This window comes from Panicum virgatum, chromosome 3K (assembly GCF_016808335.1).
Source record: "Panicum virgatum strain AP13 chromosome 3K, P.virgatum_v5, whole genome shotgun sequence".
In the NCBI taxonomy this organism is placed as follows: Eukaryota; Viridiplantae; Streptophyta; class Magnoliopsida; order Poales; family Poaceae; genus Panicum; species Panicum virgatum.
In genome coordinates, this window is record NC_053138.1 from 48,337,245 (window position 1) to 48,359,310 (window position 22,066).

The window sequence follows — 22,066 nt, forward strand, 5'->3', positions numbered from 1 at the left end:
TGGCAGAAGAATCAATAGAGTGGACAGCTTTTACGTGTCCTCAAGGCCATTTTGAGTGGCTAGTTATGCCTTTAGGATTAAAGAATGCCCCTGCTTTATTTCAAAGAAAGATGCAGAATATCTTTAATGAAAACCAAGAATTTATACTGGTGTACATTGATGATTTGTTAATCTTTTCAAAATCCTATAAAGAGCATATAGCTCATTTAGAAACATTTTTTAGAAAGGTAGAGCAACATGGATTAATACTTTCTAAAAAGAAAATGGAAATATGCAAAGAAAAGATAAATTTTTTAGGTCATGAAATTGGGGAAGGAAAAATTTATTTACAATATCATATTGCAAAGAAAATTTTACAGTTTCCTGATGTTATGAATGACAAGAAGACATTGCAACAGTTTTTAGGAATAGTAAATTATGCTAGAAATTATATTGAAAACTTAGCCAAGTTGGCCGGACCTTTGTATGCAAAGTTAAGAAAAAATGGGCAGAAACATTTTAATTCTGAAGATATAAGATTAGTAAGAGTTATAAAAGAAAAGGTCAAAGAACTAAAACCTTTAGAATTACCTTTAGATGACTATTATTTTATAATAGAGACAGATGCATCTGAAATAGTATGGGGAGCTATATTAAAACAAAAGCCGAACAAGTACTCTCCAAAAACAGAAGAAAGAATATGTAGGTACGCTTCAGGGAAATATAAGTTAAATGCTATAAATAACACTGATAGAGAAATATTAGCTGTAATAAATGCAATAAATGCTTTTAGATTATATTTAGGATTCAAAGAGTTCACAGTAAGGATAGACTGTGAAGCTATATGTAAATATCATAATAAAGTCAATAGTAAGAAAAGTTCAACTAGGAGATGGGTTTTATTTGAAGATATCATTACAGGAAATGGTTATAAAGTAATCTTCGAGCATATAAAAGGTAAAGATAATACCTTGCCTGATATATTTTCACGATCATCTATTTTGCAGGAATGAAGAGAGGAATGAGTCCTACTGGTGGTGAAAGTTTCAGCTTTGGAACTGAAAACAGATTGAGAATCTTTCCACCAAATACTTATAAATTTAAGCCTAAAGACCATATTGTCTTAGATGAAATACAAGAATGTGTTTTAGATAATTTTTGGTTCCAATATAATAATAAGAGAGATGATAGAGGTTATATGCTTGCAATATTAAATAGTTTAGCTGAATATTTTCATATGATCAACGGGAAGATACAGCCAAAAGATCCATCTAGCAATATAGAAAAGAAACCCATATATGTCATATATAGGGGAAAGACACCAGGAATATATGTAACTTTTGAAGAAGTTATAGCCCAGCAAATAGAAAGAGAAAAAGATGGAGGAATATCATGGAAAAAATATCTAGATATTGATCAAGCCCTATCATATGCAAGAAATATTTTAGGAATAAATTATTTCCTAGAGCCTGCAGCAAAAGAATATATTCAAAAATACAGAAAGGCAAATGAGGTAAAGACAAACTTGCCTGGAATAAATATAAGAGAAGATGGACCTTCAAGAATACCCACATATAAGGATGCTGTAAAAAAAGAAGCATCAAATGAAGAATATGTTGAAAAGAAGATCAAAGAAATGCTAGATTCAATAATTCCTCAATTGAAGAAAGATATAAAAGAAGAAATATGGCAAGAAGTGAAGCATGATATAAAGGAAAATTTTGATGCCATAAAGAAGGACTATGAAGAAAATATAAAGAAGGATTATGAATCAAAAATGAATATGCCAATATCTGATGATGATATGCTGTATATTCGTGGTCATGGGCAGCAACAAGAGTATTAAGAATTATATATTATGAAAATTAAATATGTGTTAATATTTAAGATACCTGCCAGTGTTGATAAGGAGTTATCAACAATTTCGCCGTGGGATAAGGATAAGCATGCCAGAAGTGTTTGCTTGATGTCTGCGACATCAATCATTCGGGCGTGGAAGACTATACACCGAATATATTCTCGAATATATCTAGAGAATATCACGTGAAGGAAGTGGACAAGGCAAAAGGAATAAACAGTAATATCAACAGTAAGTTCTACTGTAGCCAGTACAGTTATTAAAGGCAGCGTTATCGTCCAGCTGTCCAGGCAACAGTAAAGAAGGATAATTGAAGACGCCGAGTGTCGAGTGCTTCCTGAAGCCTGAAGGCTCCTCCCGTCTATAAAAGGAGAAGCCAGACGCACGCATTCATCGCCGGACGAAGAAGAGGAGAGAAGACACCGAGCCTAATACTCAGAGCGCATCCGCCACTCCACTCCACCTAATTAGTAGCCATCTCACTCCCATTGTAATATAGAAATAAGGGAGCTGCTGTAATCGCCCTTCGCCTGTAAGGTAATCCACGGTTGTGTAAGTGCTTGGGGTTTCCCGAAAGGGAAAGCCGTATGTAAGTTTGCTTTGTGGAAATGGATTAAGCTTTCCTGTGAATTTCCCTGCTTTCCTTTGAGCTCGTGCACACGGGGTGATGTCTTTACGCTAGGGACCCTAGAGGAGAAACCTCTGCGTTGAGTTGCTCTCGTTTAGCCCATGGAGAGGCGTCTGAGAGAGCCTGTGTCCGCAGAGAAGTGTTCCCTTCGGGTGGAACTGCCTGGGGAGACGGTAGGGCCTGAGTCCTGTGTAAGCGTGGCCGGGGTTAGTTCGGGAGAAGACCGGGTAAGCCTGGTTCTGAAGCAAGCCAGCGATGCATGCGGTGAGTACCGAGTAGGATTTACACAAGCATAAGACACTCCACCGGCTGAAATTTTGGTTTCGCCAACCTGCCAAGATCCTGAGAATCACGGATTACCCATACTCTGCAATCACTAATCACGCACTATCCGCATACGTCGCTATCACCCAATAGCTGCTGCCTCAATAGCCTTGAATTTTTACTCTACTAATCACCTGCATAAGAATCACGCACTCATCCACCATCCACGAAGGTCGCTATCATTGAATAGCATCGCACACCCATACTGCATCCACTCATCATAATCAAGTGCCATATAATTTGCATAATCACAAGAAGTGCTCCGCATAGTGCATCGAATAGTGAGTGAATTTGGGTGCCTGAGCCACTCAGTTGAAGTGCTCGAGCGCTATTCATATTCGAAATTTGAATAGTACCTGACATTTTGAATAGTGCCACGAATTTGAATAGTAACTGCTGAATTTGAATAGTGTCGTGAATAGTAACTCGAGATTTTGAATTTGCAATTTGAATTTTCGAATTTTTCCCGCTTGTCCGCGTTCGTTTCCCTTGTACTGGTATCAGAGCCAGGTTTAAGGAAGCGCTGGACACCCGGCGCCTTCAATTATCCTTCTTTACTGTTGCCTGGACAGCTGGACGATAACGCTGCCTTCAATAATTGTACTGGCTACAGTAGAACTTACTATTGATATTACTGTTTATTCCTTTTGCCTTGTCCACTTCCTTCACGTGATATTCTCTGGATAACGAACGCGGAGCAAGCGGGAAAATTTCGAAAATTCAATTTGCAAATTCAAAATCTCGAGTTACTATTCACGACACTATTCAAATTCAGCCGTTACTATTCAAATTCGTGGCACTATTCAAAATGTCAGGTACTATTCAAATTCCGAATATGAATAGCGCTCGAGCACTTCAACTGAGTGGCTCAGGCACCCAAATTCACTCACTATTCGATGCACTATGCAGAGCACTTCTTGTGATTATGTAAATTATATGGCACTTGATTATGATGAGTGGATGCATTATGGGTGTGCGATGCTATTCAACGATAGCGACCTTCGTGGATGGTGGATGAGTGCGTGATTCTTATGCAGGTGATTAGTAGAGTAAAAATTCAAGGCTATTGAGGCAGCAGCTATTGGGTGATAGCGACGTATGCGGATAGTGCGTGATTAGTGATTGCAGAGTATGGGTAATGCGTGATTCTCAGGATCTTGGCAGGTTGGCGAAACCAAAATTTCAGCCGGTGGAGTGTCTTATGCTTGTGTAAATCCTACTCGGTACTCACCGCATGCATCGCTGGCTTGCTTCAGAACCAGGCCTACCCGGTCTTCTCCCGAACTAACCCCGGCCACGGTTACACAGGACTCAGGCCCTACCGTCTCCCCAGGCAGTTCCACCCGAAGGGAACAATTCTCTGCGGACAAAGGCTCTCTCAGACGCCTCTCCATGGGCTAAACGAGAGCAACTCAACGCAGAGGTTTTTCCTCTAGGGTCCCTAGCGTAAAGACATCACCCCGTGTGCACGAGCTTAAAGGAAAGCAGGGAAATTCACAGGAAAGCTTAATCCATTTTCACAAAGCAAACTTACATACGGCTTTCCCTTTCGGGAAACCCCAAGCACTTACACAACTGTGGATTACCTTACAGGCGAAGGGCGATTACAACAGCTCCCTTATTTCTATATTACAATGGGAGTGAGATGGCTACTAATTAGGTGGAGTGGAGTGGCGGATGCGCTCTGAGTATTAGGCTCGGTGTCTTCTCTCCTCTTCTTTGTCCGGCGATGAATGCGTGCGTCTGGCTTCTCCTTTTATAGATGGGAGGAGCCTTCAGGCTTCAGGAAGCGCTCGACACCCGGCGTCTTCAATTATCCTTCTTTACTGTTGCCTGGACAGCTGGACGATAACGCTGCCTTCAATAATTGTACTGGCTACAGTAGAACTTACTGTTGATATTACTGTTTATTCCTTTTGCCTTGTCCACTTCCTTCACGTGATATTTTCTGGATATATTCGAGAATATATTCGGTGTATAGTCTTCCACGCCCGAATGATGGATGTCGCAGACATCAAGCAAACACTTCTGGCATGCTTATCCTTATCCCACGGCGAAATTGTTGATAACTCCTTATCAACACTGGCAGGTATCTTAAATATTAACACATATTTAATTTTCATAATATATAATTATTAATACTCTTGTTGCTGCCCATGACCACGAATATCCAGCATATCATCATCAGATATTGACATATTCATTTTTGATTCATAATCCTTCTTTATATTTTCTTCATAGTCCTTCTTTATGGGATCAAAATTTTCCTTTATATCATGCTTCACTTCTTGCCATATTTCTTCTTTTATATCTTTCTTCAATTGAGGAATTATTGAATCTAGCCTTTCTTTGATCTTCTTTTCAACATATTCTTCATTTGATGCTTCTTTTTTTACAGCATCCTTATATGTGGGTATTCTTAAAGGTCCATCTTCTCTTATATTTATTCCAGGCAAGTTTGTCTTTACCTCATTTGCCTTTCTGTATTTTTGAATATATTCTTTTTCTGCAGGCTCTAGGAAATAATTTATTCCTAAAATATTTCTTGCATATGATAGGGCTTGATCAATATCTAGATATTTTTTCCATGATATTCCTCCATCTTTTTCTCTTTCTATTTGCTGGGCTATAACTTCTTCAAAAGTTACATATATTCCTGGTGTCTTTCCCCTATATATGACATATATGGGTTTCTTTTCTATATTGCTAGATGGATCTTTTGGCTGTATCTTCCCGTTGATCATATGAAAATATTCAGCTAAACTATTTAATATTGCAAGCATATAACCTCTATCATCTCTCTTATTATTATATTGGAACCAAAAATTATCTAAAACACATTCTTGTATTTCATCTAAGACAATATGGTCTTTAGGCTTAAATTTATAAGTATTTGGTGGAAAGATTCTCAATCTGTTTTCAGTTCCAAAGCTGAAACTTTCACCACCAGTAGGACTCATTCCTCTCTTCATTCCTGCAAAATAGATGATCGTGAAAATATATCAGGCAAGGTATTATCTTTACCTTTTATATGCTCGAAGATTACTTTATAACCATTTCCTGTAATGTTATCTTCAAATAAAACCCATCTCCTAGTTGAACTTTTCTTACTATTGACTTTATTATGATATTTACATATAGCTTCACAGTCTGTCTTTACTGTGAACTCTTTGAATCCTAAATATAATCTAAAAGCATTTATTGCATTTATTACAGCTAATATTTCTCTATCAGTGTTATTTATAGCCTTTAACTTATATTTCCCTGAAGCGTACCTACATATTCTTTCTTCTGTTTTTGGAGAGTACTTGTTCGGCTTTTGTTTTAATATAGCTCCCCATCCTATTTCAGATGCATCTCTCTATTATAAAATAATAGTCATCTAAAGGTAAATCTAAAGGTTTTAGTTCTTTGACCTTTTCTTTTATAACTCTTACTAATCTTATATCTTCAGAATTAAAATGTTTCTGCCCATTTTTTCTTAACTTTGCATACAAAGGTCCGGCCAACTTGGCTAAGTTTTCAATATAATTTCTAGCATAATTTACTATTCCTAAAAACTGTTGCAATGTCTTCTTGTCATTCATAACATCAGGAAACTGTAAAATTTTCTTTGCAATATGATCTTGTAAATAAATTTTTCCTTCCCCAATTTCATGACCTAAAAAATTTATCTTTTCTTTGCATATTTCCATTTTCTTTTTAGAAAGTATTAATCCATGCTGCTCTACCTTTCTAAAAAATGTTTCTAAATGAGCTATATGTTCTTTATAGGATTTTGAAAAGATTAACAAATCATCAATGTAGACCAGTATAAATTCTTGGTTTTCATTAAAGATATTCTACATCTTTCTTTGAAATAAAGCAGGGGCATTCTTTAATCCTAAAGGCATAACTAGCCACTCTATTGATTCTTCTGCCATCTTTACTTGCCAAAACCCAGCTTTTAAATCAAACTTTGAGAAATATTTACTTCCTTGTATTCTATTAATCCATTCTTGCTTATTAGGGATGTTATAACCATCATCTATAGTGTTGTCATTTAATCTTTTATAGTTAATGACCATTCTTGATTTTCCTCTAACTATTTCTGCATGATTTCTTACTATAAATGCAGCTGATCTATGAGGACTTCTACTTTCTCTTATGGCTCCTAATTTTAGTAGCTCTTCAATATGCATCTTAAATTCTTCTATATCCTTAGGTGTAGCTTCAATAGGACTTGTCTTAATTATATAGTTAGGATTTATTATATTAATTTTACACACAATACCATTCTTATCCCAATATTTCATTGGTATTTCTCCAATTATTTGAATATCTTCTAATCTTTGCACAATTTTATCTATATCTTTTTTAGATTTTATATCTCTATACCAATTGGGTGCAAAGGATTATAAACTAATACATTCTATACATGAATTTGCCATATGAAACTCTTCTATATTTTCACCTAACTCTTCGTCTGTATGATCATCAAGGTTATTATCATCAGCTCCTTGGAGTTCTAAATTTGACTTTCCGGTATTGGAACTTATAGTCTTACGTACTTCTGTTATGTATGGGATATTATCTTGATAAGGAATAAATGTAATTCCTTGCTCATGTATGATCGTTGTTTGCAACGAGAATTGTAAAAACCTCAGTCCTAAGATCATATCATCATGTATCATAGATAGGTCTCTTATTGTAATCTCATCCATAATATATTTAGTATTATTTATTTGTAACTCAATATTGTAAGCTAACTGATTATGAAGCTTCTTTATTCCAGACATGTCAGTGGATATATCTGCCTTTTCTTGATCTATTGTATGAACTATTTCTGGGCATCTCGCAAAATATTTATCATGCATAATATTTTTAGTACAGCCAGTATCAACTAATGCTAATATTTTGTAAGTGATAGTAGGTGTTAATTTTACTTTCACGGGTATTCTTATTCCTACAATTTCTTTAAATGGCAATTTGACTATATATTTGCTACCAAAGTTTATTATAGCATCCTTTAACTGTATGGTACTATTATCTTTATTGCTTGACTGTATTGCACTATTATCCTTGTTGCTTATTATCGTCTGATCCTTTAACTCAATATTCTTACCAGCCTTTTCTTCAGCCTTTTGTACCTCACTGAGTTCTAACTTACTTCTTAGTTCTTCTAGTTCCACTTCTAAACTATTTATTCTATTCTCTAAATTTCTAACTCTTCTTGTTAATAATTTATCTTCTTCTTCTAATTCTACTTCCTGTCTCCATCTTTGATTTCCAGCTTTTAAACATGAAGTACATGCTTGCTTTAAGCATATACTACAAGTAAATCTATTTTCTTGACTAGGATAATAAATGCAGAAAGCACATTTAATATTATAGTCACCTCTTCCTTGAATCCAATCATGATCGCAATTTCCTTGATCCATTAATTCAGTTTTAACCTCCTCTAAGGTATTAATTCTTTCACTATTTATTTCTAATGCATCCATAGCATTATCCAGATTATATAAACTTTCATCATCTAGAGAGTCTATAAAGTCTCCGTATTGTTGGGCATTATTTTCTTCGTCTTCATAACTTTCTAAAAGCTTAATCATCAACTCTGGTTGTCTGTCCTCTTTTAACACATTATCTATAATATTACCTTTATAAGTGTCTGGATCCCTTTTGGCTTTATGATTCTGCACATCTTTTGGGTATGACTCATCTTCCCACTTCTTTATCACAACTGACGTTTTATATTTCTTATCATATAGCTCTCTTCCTTTAGATATCTTTTTTAAATAGGCTATCTTTCTAATGAAATAAATTTCTTTTTCTCTAATAGCAGACCACTCACATAACATAGAAGTATTATATTCATCAGGAATTTTACTTAGTTTAAACTCATACTGCTTAATTTCATTTTCTAAAGCTTCCATTTTAAACGCAACTGAGATATTCTACTGATTCTTGTACTCTAAAATATATCACAAATTCCCTTAAATTCAAATTTTAATAACCTCGGCTCTGATACCAGTACAAGGGAAAACGTACGCAGAGGAAGCGGGAAAATTTCGAAAATTCAAATTGCAAATTCAAAATCTCGAGTTACTATTCATGATACTATTCAAATTCAGCAGTTACTATTTAAATTCGTGGCACTATTCAAAATGTCAGGTACTATTCAAATTCCGAATATGAATAGCGCTCGAGCACTTCAACTAAGTGGCTCAGGCACCCAAATTCACTCACTATTCGATGCACTATGCGGAGCACTTCTTGTGATTATGCAAATTATATGGCACCTGATTATGATGAGTGGATGCAGTATGGGTGTGCGATGCTATTCAACGATAGCGACCTTCGTGGATGGTGGATGAGTGCGTGATTCTTATGCAGGTGATTAGCAGAGTAAAAATTCAAGGCTATTGAGCAGCAGCTATTGGGTGATAGCGACGTATGCGGATAGTGCGTGATTAGTGATTGCAGAGTATGGGTAATGCGTGATTCTCAGGATCTTGGCAGGTTGGCGAAACCAAAATTTCAGCCAGTGGAGTGTCTTATGCTTGTGTAAATCCTACTCGGTACTCACCGCATGCATCGCTGGCTTGCTTCAGAACCAGGCCTACCCGGTCTTCTCCCGAACTAACCCCGGCCACGCTTACACAGGACTCAGGCCCTACCGTCTCCCCAGGCAGTTCCACCCGAAGGGAACACTTCTCTGCGGACACAGGCTCTCTCAGACGCCTCTCCATGGGCTAAATTCAAGGCTATTGAGGCAGCAGCTATTGGGTGATAGCGACGTATGCGGATAGTGCGTGATTAGTGATTGCAGAGTATGGGTAATGCGTGATTCTCAGGATCTTGGCAGGTTGGCGAAACCAAAATTTCAGCCGGTGGAGTGTCTTATGCTTGTGTAAATCCTACTCGGTACTCACCGCATGCATCGCTAGCTTGCTTCAGAACCAGGCCTACCCGGTCTTCTCCCGAACTAACCCCGGCCACGCGTACACAAGACTCAGGCTCTACCGTCTCCCCAGGCAGTTCCACCCGAAGGGAACACTTCTCTGCGGACACAGGCTCTCTCAGACGCCTCTCCATGGGCTAAATGAGAGCAACTCAATGCAGAGGTTTCTCCTATAGGGTCCCTAGCGTAAAGACATCACCCCGTGTGCACGAGCTCAAAGGAAAGCAGGGAAATTCACAGGAAAGCTTAATCCATTTCCACAGAGCAATCTTACATACGGCTTTCCCTTTCGGGAAACCCCAAGCACTTACACAACCGTGGATTACCTTACAGGCGAAGGGCGATTACAGCAGCTCCCTTATTTCTATATTACAATGGGAGTGAGATGGCTACTAATTAGGTGGAGTGGAGTGGCGGATGCGCTCTGAGTATTAGGCTCGGTGTCTTCTCTCCTCTTCTTCGTCCGGCAATGAATGCGTGCGTCTGGCTTCTCCTTTTATAGACGGGAGGTGCCTTCAGGCTTAAGGAAGCGCTGGACACCCGGCGTCTTCAATTATCCTTCTTTACTGTTGCCTGGACAGCTGGACGATAACGCTGCCTTCAATAATTGTACTGGCTACAGTAGAACTTACTGTTGATATTACTGTTTATTCCTTTTGCCTTGTCCACTTCCTTCACGTGATATTCTCTGGATATATTCGAGAATATATTCGGTGTATAGTCTTCCACACCCGAATGATTGATGTCGCAGACATCAAGCAAACACTTCTGGCATGCTTATCCCACGGCGAAATTGTTGATAACACCTTATCAACATTCTAGAAACATTAATATTAATCTTGCTGATATTCTTCTTGTAATATTTCTTCCACTTCAGTATCAGCATCTTCTGGCTGCCATATTTCATACCATGCCAACAATTCTCGATATTCTTTTCTTAGTTCACATTCTGTACCATAATTAGGCTTTATCAATCTTCCCACTTCTCTTTGTATGATACTATTTTTGCCATAATATTCTCGTAGGAATATTTTTGTTATCTTATTTTGATACATCATATAATATTCAGGATCAAATTTTGTATTTCCTTCTATTTCTCTTGCTTCAGTAAATATCCTCCACTTGTCATGATTTGCATTATTGGCAAACAACTCTTCATAATTCTGCCATATATCAGAAGACCAAGTTGTAGGAAATTTATATGATCCTTTTGTAATATAAATATCATGGCTTGCTGGTCTTATAGGTTGTGTAAATTTTGGTGGATTAGAGCAGAATCTAATTCTATATCTACCTTGGACACAAGCTAATTTTTTAGCTGCTTCTTTAATAGCCATTCCAAGATCTGATTGACATATTTCTCCAAGTGTTCCATATATATCATGAGCTAAACCATGGTCTATAATAGTTTGTAAAGAGATATTATTACCAGTATTTCTTTGTATACTTCTGAAATATTTTAGATTTATGTCAGCTTTGAATATTATAAATTTATGTCGAGGCTTGACAATTAATTTATCATCAATATGGAGTAAAGGAAAGATATTTGCTTTGGCAATTATTCCTAATTGCCTTTCTTTTCCTTGATATAATTTTATAAAATAATTTTGTATATCAAGAAAGGTTTTGTATTGTCTTTCAGCATATTTGCTCCATATTAGATCTATAATATCCTGTGTGAAACATGACAAGACTTGCTCAGTCTTAAAACTTATTCTAGGAACTAAAAACTCTTGTGGAGTATTGCCTAAATATTTGTACTCCTTCTTATCTTTCTCTAAACTAACTTCTTCTACTAATTCTAACTTATTTTCCACTTTCTCATTATTTTTCTGCTCTAGACATGCCATACAGGCTTGTCTTAAACAAAGACTACATGTTGCTCTTTCTCCTGGGTCTTGATAATATATGCAATATACACATTTTATGCTAGATTTACCTTCTTTATAATCACATTCATGATTGCAAATTACTTGATCCATCATTTCTATTTTTAAACCAGTTAATTCATCAATTAAATCTAATTCTTCCTCACTTGTTTCATTTTCTTCATCATATTCTACTTCATCTGTCTCTATTATAGAATATATTGACTCATCGTCTATTATATCATCATCACAAACTAAGATATTCTCATTCACACTATCTATTATTAACACCTTTTCATGTTCTTCTTGCTTACTAGAATACCTTTTCTTATCTTTATTAGGGCAAGTTTTACTTAAATGATCTGGTGAGTTGCATATAAAACACCTACATGTGCTATCATAATTCTTTCTAGGATTATATCTTCTTACATTTCTTTTATGAAGGAAAGGAGCTCTATTATCTGATCTCCTCAGAAAATATCTCTTCTTTGTTTTTACATTTCCCTTCTTGTAATTCCTTGGATATCTTTTATTTCTAGATCTCTCTTCTCCATATGTCAATGGTATTTGAACTATCTTGTTACAAAAATTATAATCTGATTGTTTCATTGACCTTTGGGCTTGTATATTTGTGCATATCTTTCTAAGCTGCTTAAAAACAAATGTTATAGCTTGAGAAATATTATATTCTTTGCATTCCTTTTTATATTCTTCGAATATCATGGACCCTAAAGGGTCTGGCAACTTATTAAAGTATCTCTCGACTATTCCTTTATTATATCCTTGCTTAGCAGTTGTAGCATTATACAAATAGTGCTGAGAGAATTCCTTTATTCCTTTCCAGTTTGTTAAAGTTAACTTTTCTATTTCTTTTAATCTTTCATTCTGCAAAGTAGTATATCCTAATTCAGGATCTTCTCCTATAACAATGCTTGAAATAATATTTGCAAAATTATATGGATTACTACCAGCTCTTTTTAACTCTTCATAATAATTAGGAAATGCTTCTATCCATTGTTCCCATAAAACCTTAGCTGATTCTCCTAAAAATGTTTCTAAATATGTAAGCATATCTTCTACTCTATTTCCAATATTATGCTGATTTTGTATGTATTTTTGCACTATCAATCCTTTCCATATACTGATTATATTCGGCCAATCTATAGGGTCATGTGCTGCTAAGTTTAATATAGCGCCATCACTTCTAGAATTTTGAAATTGAACTGTCTTTTCAAATTGTCTTCCTTTTGAACCCATATATTTATATTGTCCAGGTATATAGCTATATGAAGGTTCTTCCTTTTCTGGTGGCCAAGTTCCTGACATTCTAGAAGGTCTTTCTTTTTCTTCTTCAGTTTTTATTTCTGGACCTAGTCTTCTTTTAGATGAACTAGAGTCAAGATCCATTGCTTCTATAGCATTATCTTTGTCTTGTAAAGACATATGTATTTCTAAATCGTTGCTATATGACTCATTCATGTCTTCATCCTTTTCCTCATAACTTTCTAATAAATACTTGTTATTAATTTCCCACTGTTCATCTTCACTAATAACATCTTCTTCTGTATTCTCTATCTTTACTTCATTTTCCTTTTGCAACTTTAGTTCTTTATTATCTATCATAACATTACCTTTATGAGTGTCTAGATCACTTTTGGCTTTATGACTCTGCACATCTTTTGGGATTGACTCATCTTTCCACTTCTTTATAACAACTGACGCTTTATATTTCTTATCATTTAGCTCTCTTTCTTTTTTAATTTTGTTAAGCCTATAAATTTCTCGTCTAAAGTAAATTTCCTTTTCTCTTATAGCAGATCACTCACATAACATAGAAGTATTATATTCATCAGGAATTTTACTTAGCTTTTGCTCATAATGTTTTATTTCATTATCAATATCTAATTTTTCCATAAATTCACATACACTATGTCTTCTATTTTCTTCTACATTTGATTCAGAACTAGATGCTTCTAAATCATCCAAACTTTTTTCTTTATAATCTACAAACCTAATACAAGTTTGCCCCTTTCTATTTTCATAGCTTATGTAATCTTCGGGCTGTTTTAAAGTCTTTGATTCTATTAAAGCAGCAATATTCCATTCTTCTCCTGCTCTTTCTTCAGAGCTGATTTTAAGAGGACTCCTAAAATTTATTCCTTTGGATTGCATACTTTCTATTACATTATTCACATTTACTTTATATCGAGTTCCACTTCTATTGGTTAGTCTTCCAATGAATTCTATGCTTACTAATAAATTGGTCCTTTTAAAGTCTTCATAACCTTTGGTCTGAAAAGCAAATACCATTTTGTCTATAAATTCTTTTATTGGCATTATTAAATCTGGAGCTATATATGTTATTAGCATATTTTCATTCATGTCTCCTTCTAAGAATCCTAATGATGCCTTGTGTACTGATTCCCATCTTTTATCTAATAGAGTGACTAAAACTTTTGTTCCTAATTTCTTCCTTGTCATTCCTTTAATTCCTATAATATACATTCCTTGATGTATGTATTTATATCCTGTATATTTCAATCTTTTCTCAATTTGCTTACTAACAATTCTTAGCTGAACAGGTTCTGTTAAAACACTTAATTCAACTTCTCTAGATATTCTGTATAATCCACTTTTATACTCAAACCAACCCATTTGATATAAATGTTGAGGTCTTATTTTCCTTAAAGTGTCCTTCTGGTATCTTTCAAGGTCACTTTCTACATCTATCATTTCTTCTAAGGTTTCAATTTCGTCACATCCTCCTTTTAATTTATCCATTAGGCTTAAAGGCCTAGTATCTTTTTGCACTACCTGGAGACACTGGTCTCCTCTAGTGAGGCTATCAGATACTTCCATTTATCCGAATTTAATGATCTAGTAACCTCTAGTATTCCAGATGATGACAACACAATTTCTTTACTATGCTCAGCAATATTAGTACTTTCTAGTTTATTAAATAAATAAGATATATCCCTTTTAATATAATCACTATTTTGACTAATCTTTCCCAGAAATATTTTACTTTCTTCCAAAGCTTGCAAAGCTAATTCTAATTTTTTATTTGCTACCAAATATTGCTCTTCTAGATGCTTATGTTCTTTCTGTAATTTTTCAAATTTTAATTCTAAATCGTCTTGTCTTTTACCCCAAGTTATGTAAAAGTTATGAATTAAATCAACTATTAAATTTATCTGACCGTGTGAAGTATGCCAAGTATGCTCTTCAGAACTATTTATTCTGCACCTAATATTTATATTTTCTTTAGTACTAACAGTTTTTCCGGTATTGACCTCCAAATTCAAATAATGTAGCTTTTCAATTTTGACAAAGTATCAAATTTCCCTTAAATTCAAATTTTAATAACCTCGGCTCTGATACCAGTACAAGGGAAAACGAACGCGGGGCAAGCGGGAAAAATTCGAAAATTCAAATTGCAAATTCAAAATCTCAAGTTACTATTCACGACACTATTCAAATTCAGTAGTTACTATTCAAATTCGTGGCACTATTCAAAATATCAGGTACTATTCAAATTCCGAATATGAATAGCGCTCGAGCACTTCAACTGAGTGGCTCAGGCACCCAAATTCACTCACTATTCGATGCACTATGCAGAGCACTTCTTGTGATTATGCAAATTATATGGCACTTGATTATGATGAGTGGATGCAGTATGGGTGTGCGATGCTATTCAACGATAGCGGCCTTCGTGGATGGTGGATGAGTGCGTGATTCTTATGCAGGTGATTAGCAGAGTAAAAATTCAAGGCTATTGAGGCAGCAGCTATTGGGTGATAGCGACGTATGTGGATAGTGCGTGATTAGTGATTGCAGAGTATGGGTAATGCGTGATTCTCAGGATCTTGGCAGGTTGGCGAAACCAAAATTTCAGCCGGTGGAGTGTCTTATGCTTGTGTAAATCCTACTCGGTACTCACCGCATGCATCGCTAGCTTGCTTCAGAACCAGGCCTACCCGGTCTTCTCCCGAACTAACCCCGGCCACGCGTACACAAGACTCAGGCTCTACCGTCTCCCCAGGCAGTTCCACCCGAAGGGAACACTTCTCTGCGGACACAGGCTCTCTCAGACGCCTCTCCATGGGCTAAACGAGAGCAACTCAACGCAGAGGTTTCTCCTCTAGGGTCCCTAGCGTAAAGACATCACCCCGTGTGCACGAGCTCAAAGGAAAGCAGGGAAAGAAAGCTTAATCCATTTCCACAGAGCAAACTTACATACGGCTTTCCCTTTCGGGAAACCCCAAGCACTTACACAACCGTGGATTACCTTACAGGCGAAGGGCGATTACAGCTTCTCCCTTATTTCTATATTACAATGGGAGTGAGATGGCTACTAATTAGGTGGAGTGGTGGTGGATGCGCTCTGAGTATTAGGCTCGGTGTCTTCTCTCCTCTTCTCCATAATATATATATATATATATATATATATATATATATATATATATATATATATATATATATATATATATATATATATATATATATTCATGCGCGAACCTTTGTGATAAAAAGATATATATTTATATGTACATAAAAGATAGACTTTGCTACCGCACTCTGAAGTGACTGAGACGTTAATTATTACTATCACAAGCTGAGCATACCGATCACTAATTCACTACATTATTTTTGACCGACCAACAGTACACATCATTATTGTTGTGGAGTTATTCGGAACTAGTGTCTACATACTACATACCGTACAAAAACTTTTAAGGGTCTTTCAGTTGTAGAGACTTAAATTATCACATCGAATATGTGCAGCACATGCATGGAGTATTAAATCTAGACGAAATAAAAAAAACTAATTGCATAGTTTGCTTGTAAATTACGAGAAGAATCTAATAAGCCTAATTAGACCATGATTAGACACTAAGTAACACATGTCCTAACGACAGAGTAATTAGGTTCATTAGATGAACTCCAAGATGTTGGTGTTGGAGCTACCACCTTCACAGATACCCTTCTTCGCTTTGCGGCTCCCGTCCAGGGTTCTCCTCCTAAACCCAGCACCTGTTTGCCCCTTCCATCACCTCACACACGCACCTCTCCACCTCCCCCCTCCTCACCACCGTCGTCCCGGTTCCGGCTGCGGCAGGACGGCGACATGCCTCACGTCTTTGACACACATGGCGTTCATCGGCTGGTCCGCCCACTGTGGCACCGCCACCATGGGCACACTGGGGGCGTTTCGGTTTTTGTAGATGCATTATTTTTGCTATTTTATATCTAGATGCATAGCAAAAATGATGCATCTAAAAAAACCACAACGACTAATAATTTGGAACGGAAGTAGTACTATTCATCTAGGCGTCATACCGGTAGGCAAGAACTCATTGTGACACCCATGTTTTCTTTATGGCCGAATTATTAATTACCTTTTTGGAGGATCTAATCTCTTTGGGTCAGACAAACTAGAGGACGAAGTTGTAATGTTTTCTATTTTAAAGGTATATTTGATTTCGTTTTGTTTTCTATTTAATCATGTGTCTCATTGTTTGACAGGATTTGGGAGATGTAGAGGCAAGACCGTGTATGCCTTGGGGGAGTTTTAGTTGTTTTTTCTGTTGCCTGTTCGTTCTCTTTCATGCTTCTGTTGATGCCATTCTAGTTTTTTTCTGGGCCATTCAGTTTTTGCAGCCCTGGAGCCAGGTCATTTTGAATCCTTGAGATGTGAACTAAAGAGCACACTAGCCACTAAGGTTGTTCTGATTGCCGTATTTCCACTGCAGGGGCCGAGCTAGGCATGTTTATTGTTGTCAGTTGACAACGATAATTTTGTGTAAAATCAAAGAAAATTACTGTTATGAACTGTTTATCTATGGAGCTGACACTGGTGTGCAAAGGAGGTGACACCGGTGGCTCCGATGGCTAGCTCCGCCCCTGTTCCACTGGTGCATCCCTATAAACGTACAATAGGAATTAGCAAATTTCAACCTTTCTATGTCGCAGAAATACTTTGGTCTATATTTAAAGGACAGAGGTAATAGGAAGGAAGAACAAACAAAGCCAACTTCCCGGCATCTAATTTTATCTAGGGAAAAGAAACCATGTGCCCTATACTCTGTTCTAGGGATAAGAAACAGAGTATGTACAACTGTACAAGCTTTTGACAATTTCTTTTTTAGACAGTGGAAATGAAGTACCCGCAATTACTTTTTACCAAAGGATAACACTTTCCAATATGAGCGATTATTGAGGAGATATCACATTGCTGAATTTTAACATGTGACGAAAGAACAGCTGCAGCACACTTAGTGTCCAGTGTTCCTCTGCTCGACATGAAACAATTATGTCATTTGAGATCAAGTATTATAGTTGGCTGCAAGCCGGCTGAATCACTGCTGGCGGAGAAAAAAAGAGGAGAGAGACTGCGCAGCAGGCGTCTCGAGAAACAGCGGCTTGAAGCGAACGGATACACGTGTGCTGCGCTCCCGTTTGCTGCTCTGCTGCTATGCTCCCTTCGTATTGGCTGCATGTGCTGCTGCAGAGCTAGTGGTGCCGCTGCTGCATTAATTAGAAGCCAAGCCAAAGTTTATTCTGCCCGTGAGCCGGCTGTATCACTGCCCTTGCTCTCATGCTACGATCACAGCATCAGAAGTGCTGCCGAAGTTGCTGCAGCAACTGCGCCAGTTCTTGCTAGTGCTGAAGGTCTAATTTGCTTTGTCATGGACATCGCAGTATCCTTTTCTAAGTTCTTCTGGAGCATTTGGCTTTCTGCACTGTACTGATGCCTTCCATACCTACTTGAACTAATATTGGATGAACCGACAAAAAGTTTGGAGAAATTTGGTGTCATCCACGAGATACGTCGCCAACTAACTGCTAGGCCATAGCTGATAAAAGATATATATTTATATGTATAAAGATGGGCATGCGTTTTGCTAAGGGACTCCGAAGGCACTATGGAGCCTTCATTTATATAGATCTTGATAATTATTATCACCAGCTGAGCATCACTACATCAAGGGACTACGTGTCTACATCTAACGTACTACATGCAGAAAGTCCAGAACACTGTTGTGGAGTTATTCGGAACTGCATGTCTACACCAACCATACAAACTCTAAGGCCAGCTCCAGTGTGCTCTCAAAGCGAATAGAGGAAAAGCATGGTTCGACTAAATCGAACAGAGCATGTTGTAGCAGTCGAATGCTTGATGTCAAAACCAAAATCAAAGCGAGCAGATGATTCGAACCATGAATTGCTGTTTCAATTAAAAAATTCTACCGTACAAGATTGGGTAAGCGCGTAGGTAGCACCAGTGCTCAACTACTACCCGATTCTGAATTTTTTTATTTTTTTCATTTGGAGCAGCACTCGAATGCAGCACTAGAGCTAGCAAACCATACTTTTGTTTGGCTTAGGTGGATTTCAAAGGTCTAATAAGCACTGGAGGTGGCCTAAGGAACCTTCACTTAACTTGTAGAGACCTAAACCTAGAGATGAACTCCAAGATGTTGGTGTCGGAGCTAACACCTTCACTGACGGCCTTCTTCGCTTTGCAGCTCCAGTCCAGGGCTCTCCTCCTGAACCCGGCACCCGTTTCCCCTTCCATCACCTCACGCACGCACCTCTCCACCTCTCCACTCCTCACCACCGCCGCGCCCGATGCAGGCCGCGCCCGGACGCCGACGCGCCACACGTCCTCGACGCACATGGCGTTCATCGGCTGGTCCGACCACTGCGGCACTGCCACCATGGGCACGCCGGCGGCGAGCGCCTCCACCGCCGAGTTCCACCCGCAATGCGTCACGAAGCACCCGACCGACGGGTGCGCCAGCACGTCCAGCTGCGGGCACCACGGCACGACGAGGCCGCGTCTCGCCCCGCCGCCGCGGAAGCCCTCCGGCAGCTTGCCGGCCTCCGCGGCGCGGACCACCCAGAGGAAGGGCTTCCCGCTGGCGCGGAGGCCCTCGGCCAGCTCGGCCATCTGGTCAGCGGCCAGCGCGACCATGCTCCCGAAGGCGACGTACACGACGGCGCGCGCCGGGTGGCCGTCGAGCCAGGCCTTGCTCTCCGCCGTCATTGGGGTATGGAACTGGATGCCGTAGGACACGTCGTCAGCGAGGCGGCCGTCGAGGTACGCCGACGGCACGGTCGGCCCTACCGTCCTGGCACCCCAGGTCGACACCAGGTACTCCGATCCCTGCGGCTCCAGCTCGTGGAACGAGTTGACGAGCACGGCCTCGGCGGCGTCCAGGCCCTGCAACTGGTTCAGCACCACCTCCCGGAAGCTCCGGGGGCAGCTCGGGTCGATGAGGAACGCCGGGAGGTCGCTGGGCTCGAGCTGGGCGGGCAGCCCCGGGAGCCCCGCGAGCTCGTCCGCCGCCGGCCGAAACGCCACCCGGCCGGCTCACGCGTGGGCGTAGAGCGCGTTCATGGCGCACGTCTGCGTGAGGAACGCCGCGCACGCCGCGCCGCGCCGTCGCGCCACGCCCTGCGCCCACGGCAGGAACGCGTCGTACACCACCACGTGCACAGGGCGGCCGTGCTCCGCCGCCTCCGACGCGAGGAGCGCGTCCAGCGTCTCGGACCCGGCGGACGCGAGCCGCTCGAAGTAGGGCCCGCCGGGGCCGCCGAGCTCGTCGGGAAGCCGCCGTCGCAGCCGTCGGAGAAGACCGCGACGTGGACGGAGGAGCTGCTGCCGGGGCCCGGCTTGGTGGAGCTGGCCACGAAGCGGGTCGCCGCGAGGGTGCACCGGACGCCACTGTGGGAGGCGAGGCGCTTGCCGAACTGGAACAGCGGGTTGATGTGGCCCTGGACAGGGAACGGCAGCAGGAGGATGTGGAGGCTCTGGTCGGAGCTCACCATGGCGTGTTTGAACGTGTGAAGATTCGTAAACATACACGATGTTCTGATCTGAGTGATGTGTGGGCTCTATATATGTAAATTTACATCACTGAACCAAAAGGAGGCATGTGGGAGCTCCTTCGCTGTTTGGCCTGTCCTATTATGCCGCGTCTGACTCTTATCGCTCAAGAAAAAAAATTACTGCACAATGCAACAGAGAGTAAATGTCGCCACGCAGTAGCCTTCCACTGCTCGCGTCCACCTACGCGGTACGCCGCTACTGTAGGCACCTTCGTGTGCGTCGTCGGTGCCTCCCTAACATTTCGTCGGTTGCTGCGTTCCTCGGTCCCCTCGCTGATCTGCAATTCTGCCTTCCTTGGTTAGCCATTCCCTTCGTGCGGTGACCGCTGGAGGCCTCCTCCATGGCTCGCTGACGTGTTGCTGTCTACTCACTGCTGCTGAGCAAGCATCTTCTCCTGTTGCTGCATTCGATCATGGCGTCATGTCGTGCAGACCATGCTATTTCTCTTTTCCTCTATTTCTCTCTTTTGTATTTTCTTTGTAGGGTCTGGTTTCCTTCTTCTCCATGGCAATTGCATATTAGTATGATTTCTTCCTACATTTCTTTCCTACCATTGACAAAAGTTTTCCTACCATTAATTTAATTGACTAATAAACATAGTACTTTTGCCTTGAAAAATACCAGAATGATAACTATTTGCTCGATCTCCTATTTATACAACAAGGTTGCATCCAAGACACGATTATTTGCTCATGAGGTTTCAGTTCAATGCCCTGCAATACTTTGTTTTCTGTACCTGTCCACCTGACAAGCGTTGGGGTTCACACAAAGTTATAACTTATTTCTTGGATAAGCAGATGTCCAGTTCATTACGGTTTTATTCTTCTACATATATACTGATTGATTAACAATAAAATATGTACAACAATAATCATCTACCGTTGTAATGTAATGTCTCTATTTATGTGACTAAAGAGCAGCAAGCGCTCAGAGTTCCATCTGTTCTAAGATTTTTGTTGGACAACTTTCTAGGAAGCAATGTTCAGAAAATGGAAGTTAGGAGGTAAGTTGTCCCTGCTGTTTTTTAAAACACCACTATCTAATCAAATTTGGTAATCTAATCAACATATTTAACTATAATTATTTTATCAGTTAATGCATTCCTATATTGCTTCATATTTAATTTTCTTTGTTTTTGTTTGGTCATTGTTGCTAGGATGGGAGACGAGAGCATAGATGGGAGTCAACAGTCTAGATATGCTGCCTTAAGCAGCTGTGGAGGACAGATTAAAGTTTAGGTGTGGCGCAGCTAAGCTAGACAAAACTCCAAGCCTTGATTCATGCTGATAATATAGAGAATATTACTGAAAAAAGCAAGCGTGTATAAGAAGTAGATATATTCCTGGTATAACAAGGTATGTCAACGGCCACACCTTGCCATACCGGGATCTCCGCCAGTGGCTTGAAGTGAAGTATAATGCCGTGACTCATAAAAAAAACTGATTAGGTAACTGAATTTAAGACATCATTTATAAGGAGGCAAGATAGCTACAGATGGTCGAGGTGCTCAAGGTCCTGCTCAAGCTGACCAAGCACCTTGCCTCTAATAATAAATAAATAATTTTCCCAT

At 39.4% G+C, this 22,066-nt stretch overlaps 2 protein-coding genes and 1 pseudogene across 3 annotated transcripts; 1 reads left to right on the plus strand and 2 right to left on the minus strand.

Moving 5' to 3' along the window:
• Nucleotides 1-619: 619 nt before the first annotated feature.
• Nucleotides 620-2,467, plus strand: LOC120699410. The gene is made up of 2 exons (XM_039983394.1): nt 620-685; nt 987-2,467. The coding sequence occupies exon 2, from the start codon at nt 989-991 to the stop codon at nt 1,823-1,825; it is 837 nt and encodes a 278-aa protein (XP_039839328.1). The 5' UTR covers nt 620-685; nt 987-988; the 3' UTR covers nt 1,826-2,467.
• A 2,356-nt stretch (nt 2,468-4,823) lies between these two features.
• On the minus strand, nt 4,824-16,019 carry LOC120699411. Of its 2 annotated transcripts, none has more exons than XM_039983396.1 (2): nt 15,889-16,019; nt 4,824-5,763 (listed from the first exon to the last, which is right to left on the minus strand). In XM_039983396.1, exon 2 carries the CDS (start codon nt 5,759-5,761, stop codon nt 4,925-4,927), a length of 837 nt encoding a protein of 278 aa, XP_039839330.1. In that variant the 5' UTR covers nt 5,762-5,763; nt 15,889-16,019; the 3' UTR covers nt 4,824-4,924. The 2 variants fall into 2 exon arrangements, with proteins under 2 accessions (XP_039839330.1, XP_039839329.1); XM_039983395.1 differs by lacking the exon at nt 15,889-16,019 and adding an exon at nt 6,065-6,281.
• Nucleotides 16,020-18,812: 2,793 nt separating this feature from the next.
• Nucleotides 18,813-20,478, minus strand: LOC120701504 (annotated as a pseudogene).
• Nucleotides 20,479-22,066: the final 1,588 nt, after the last annotated feature.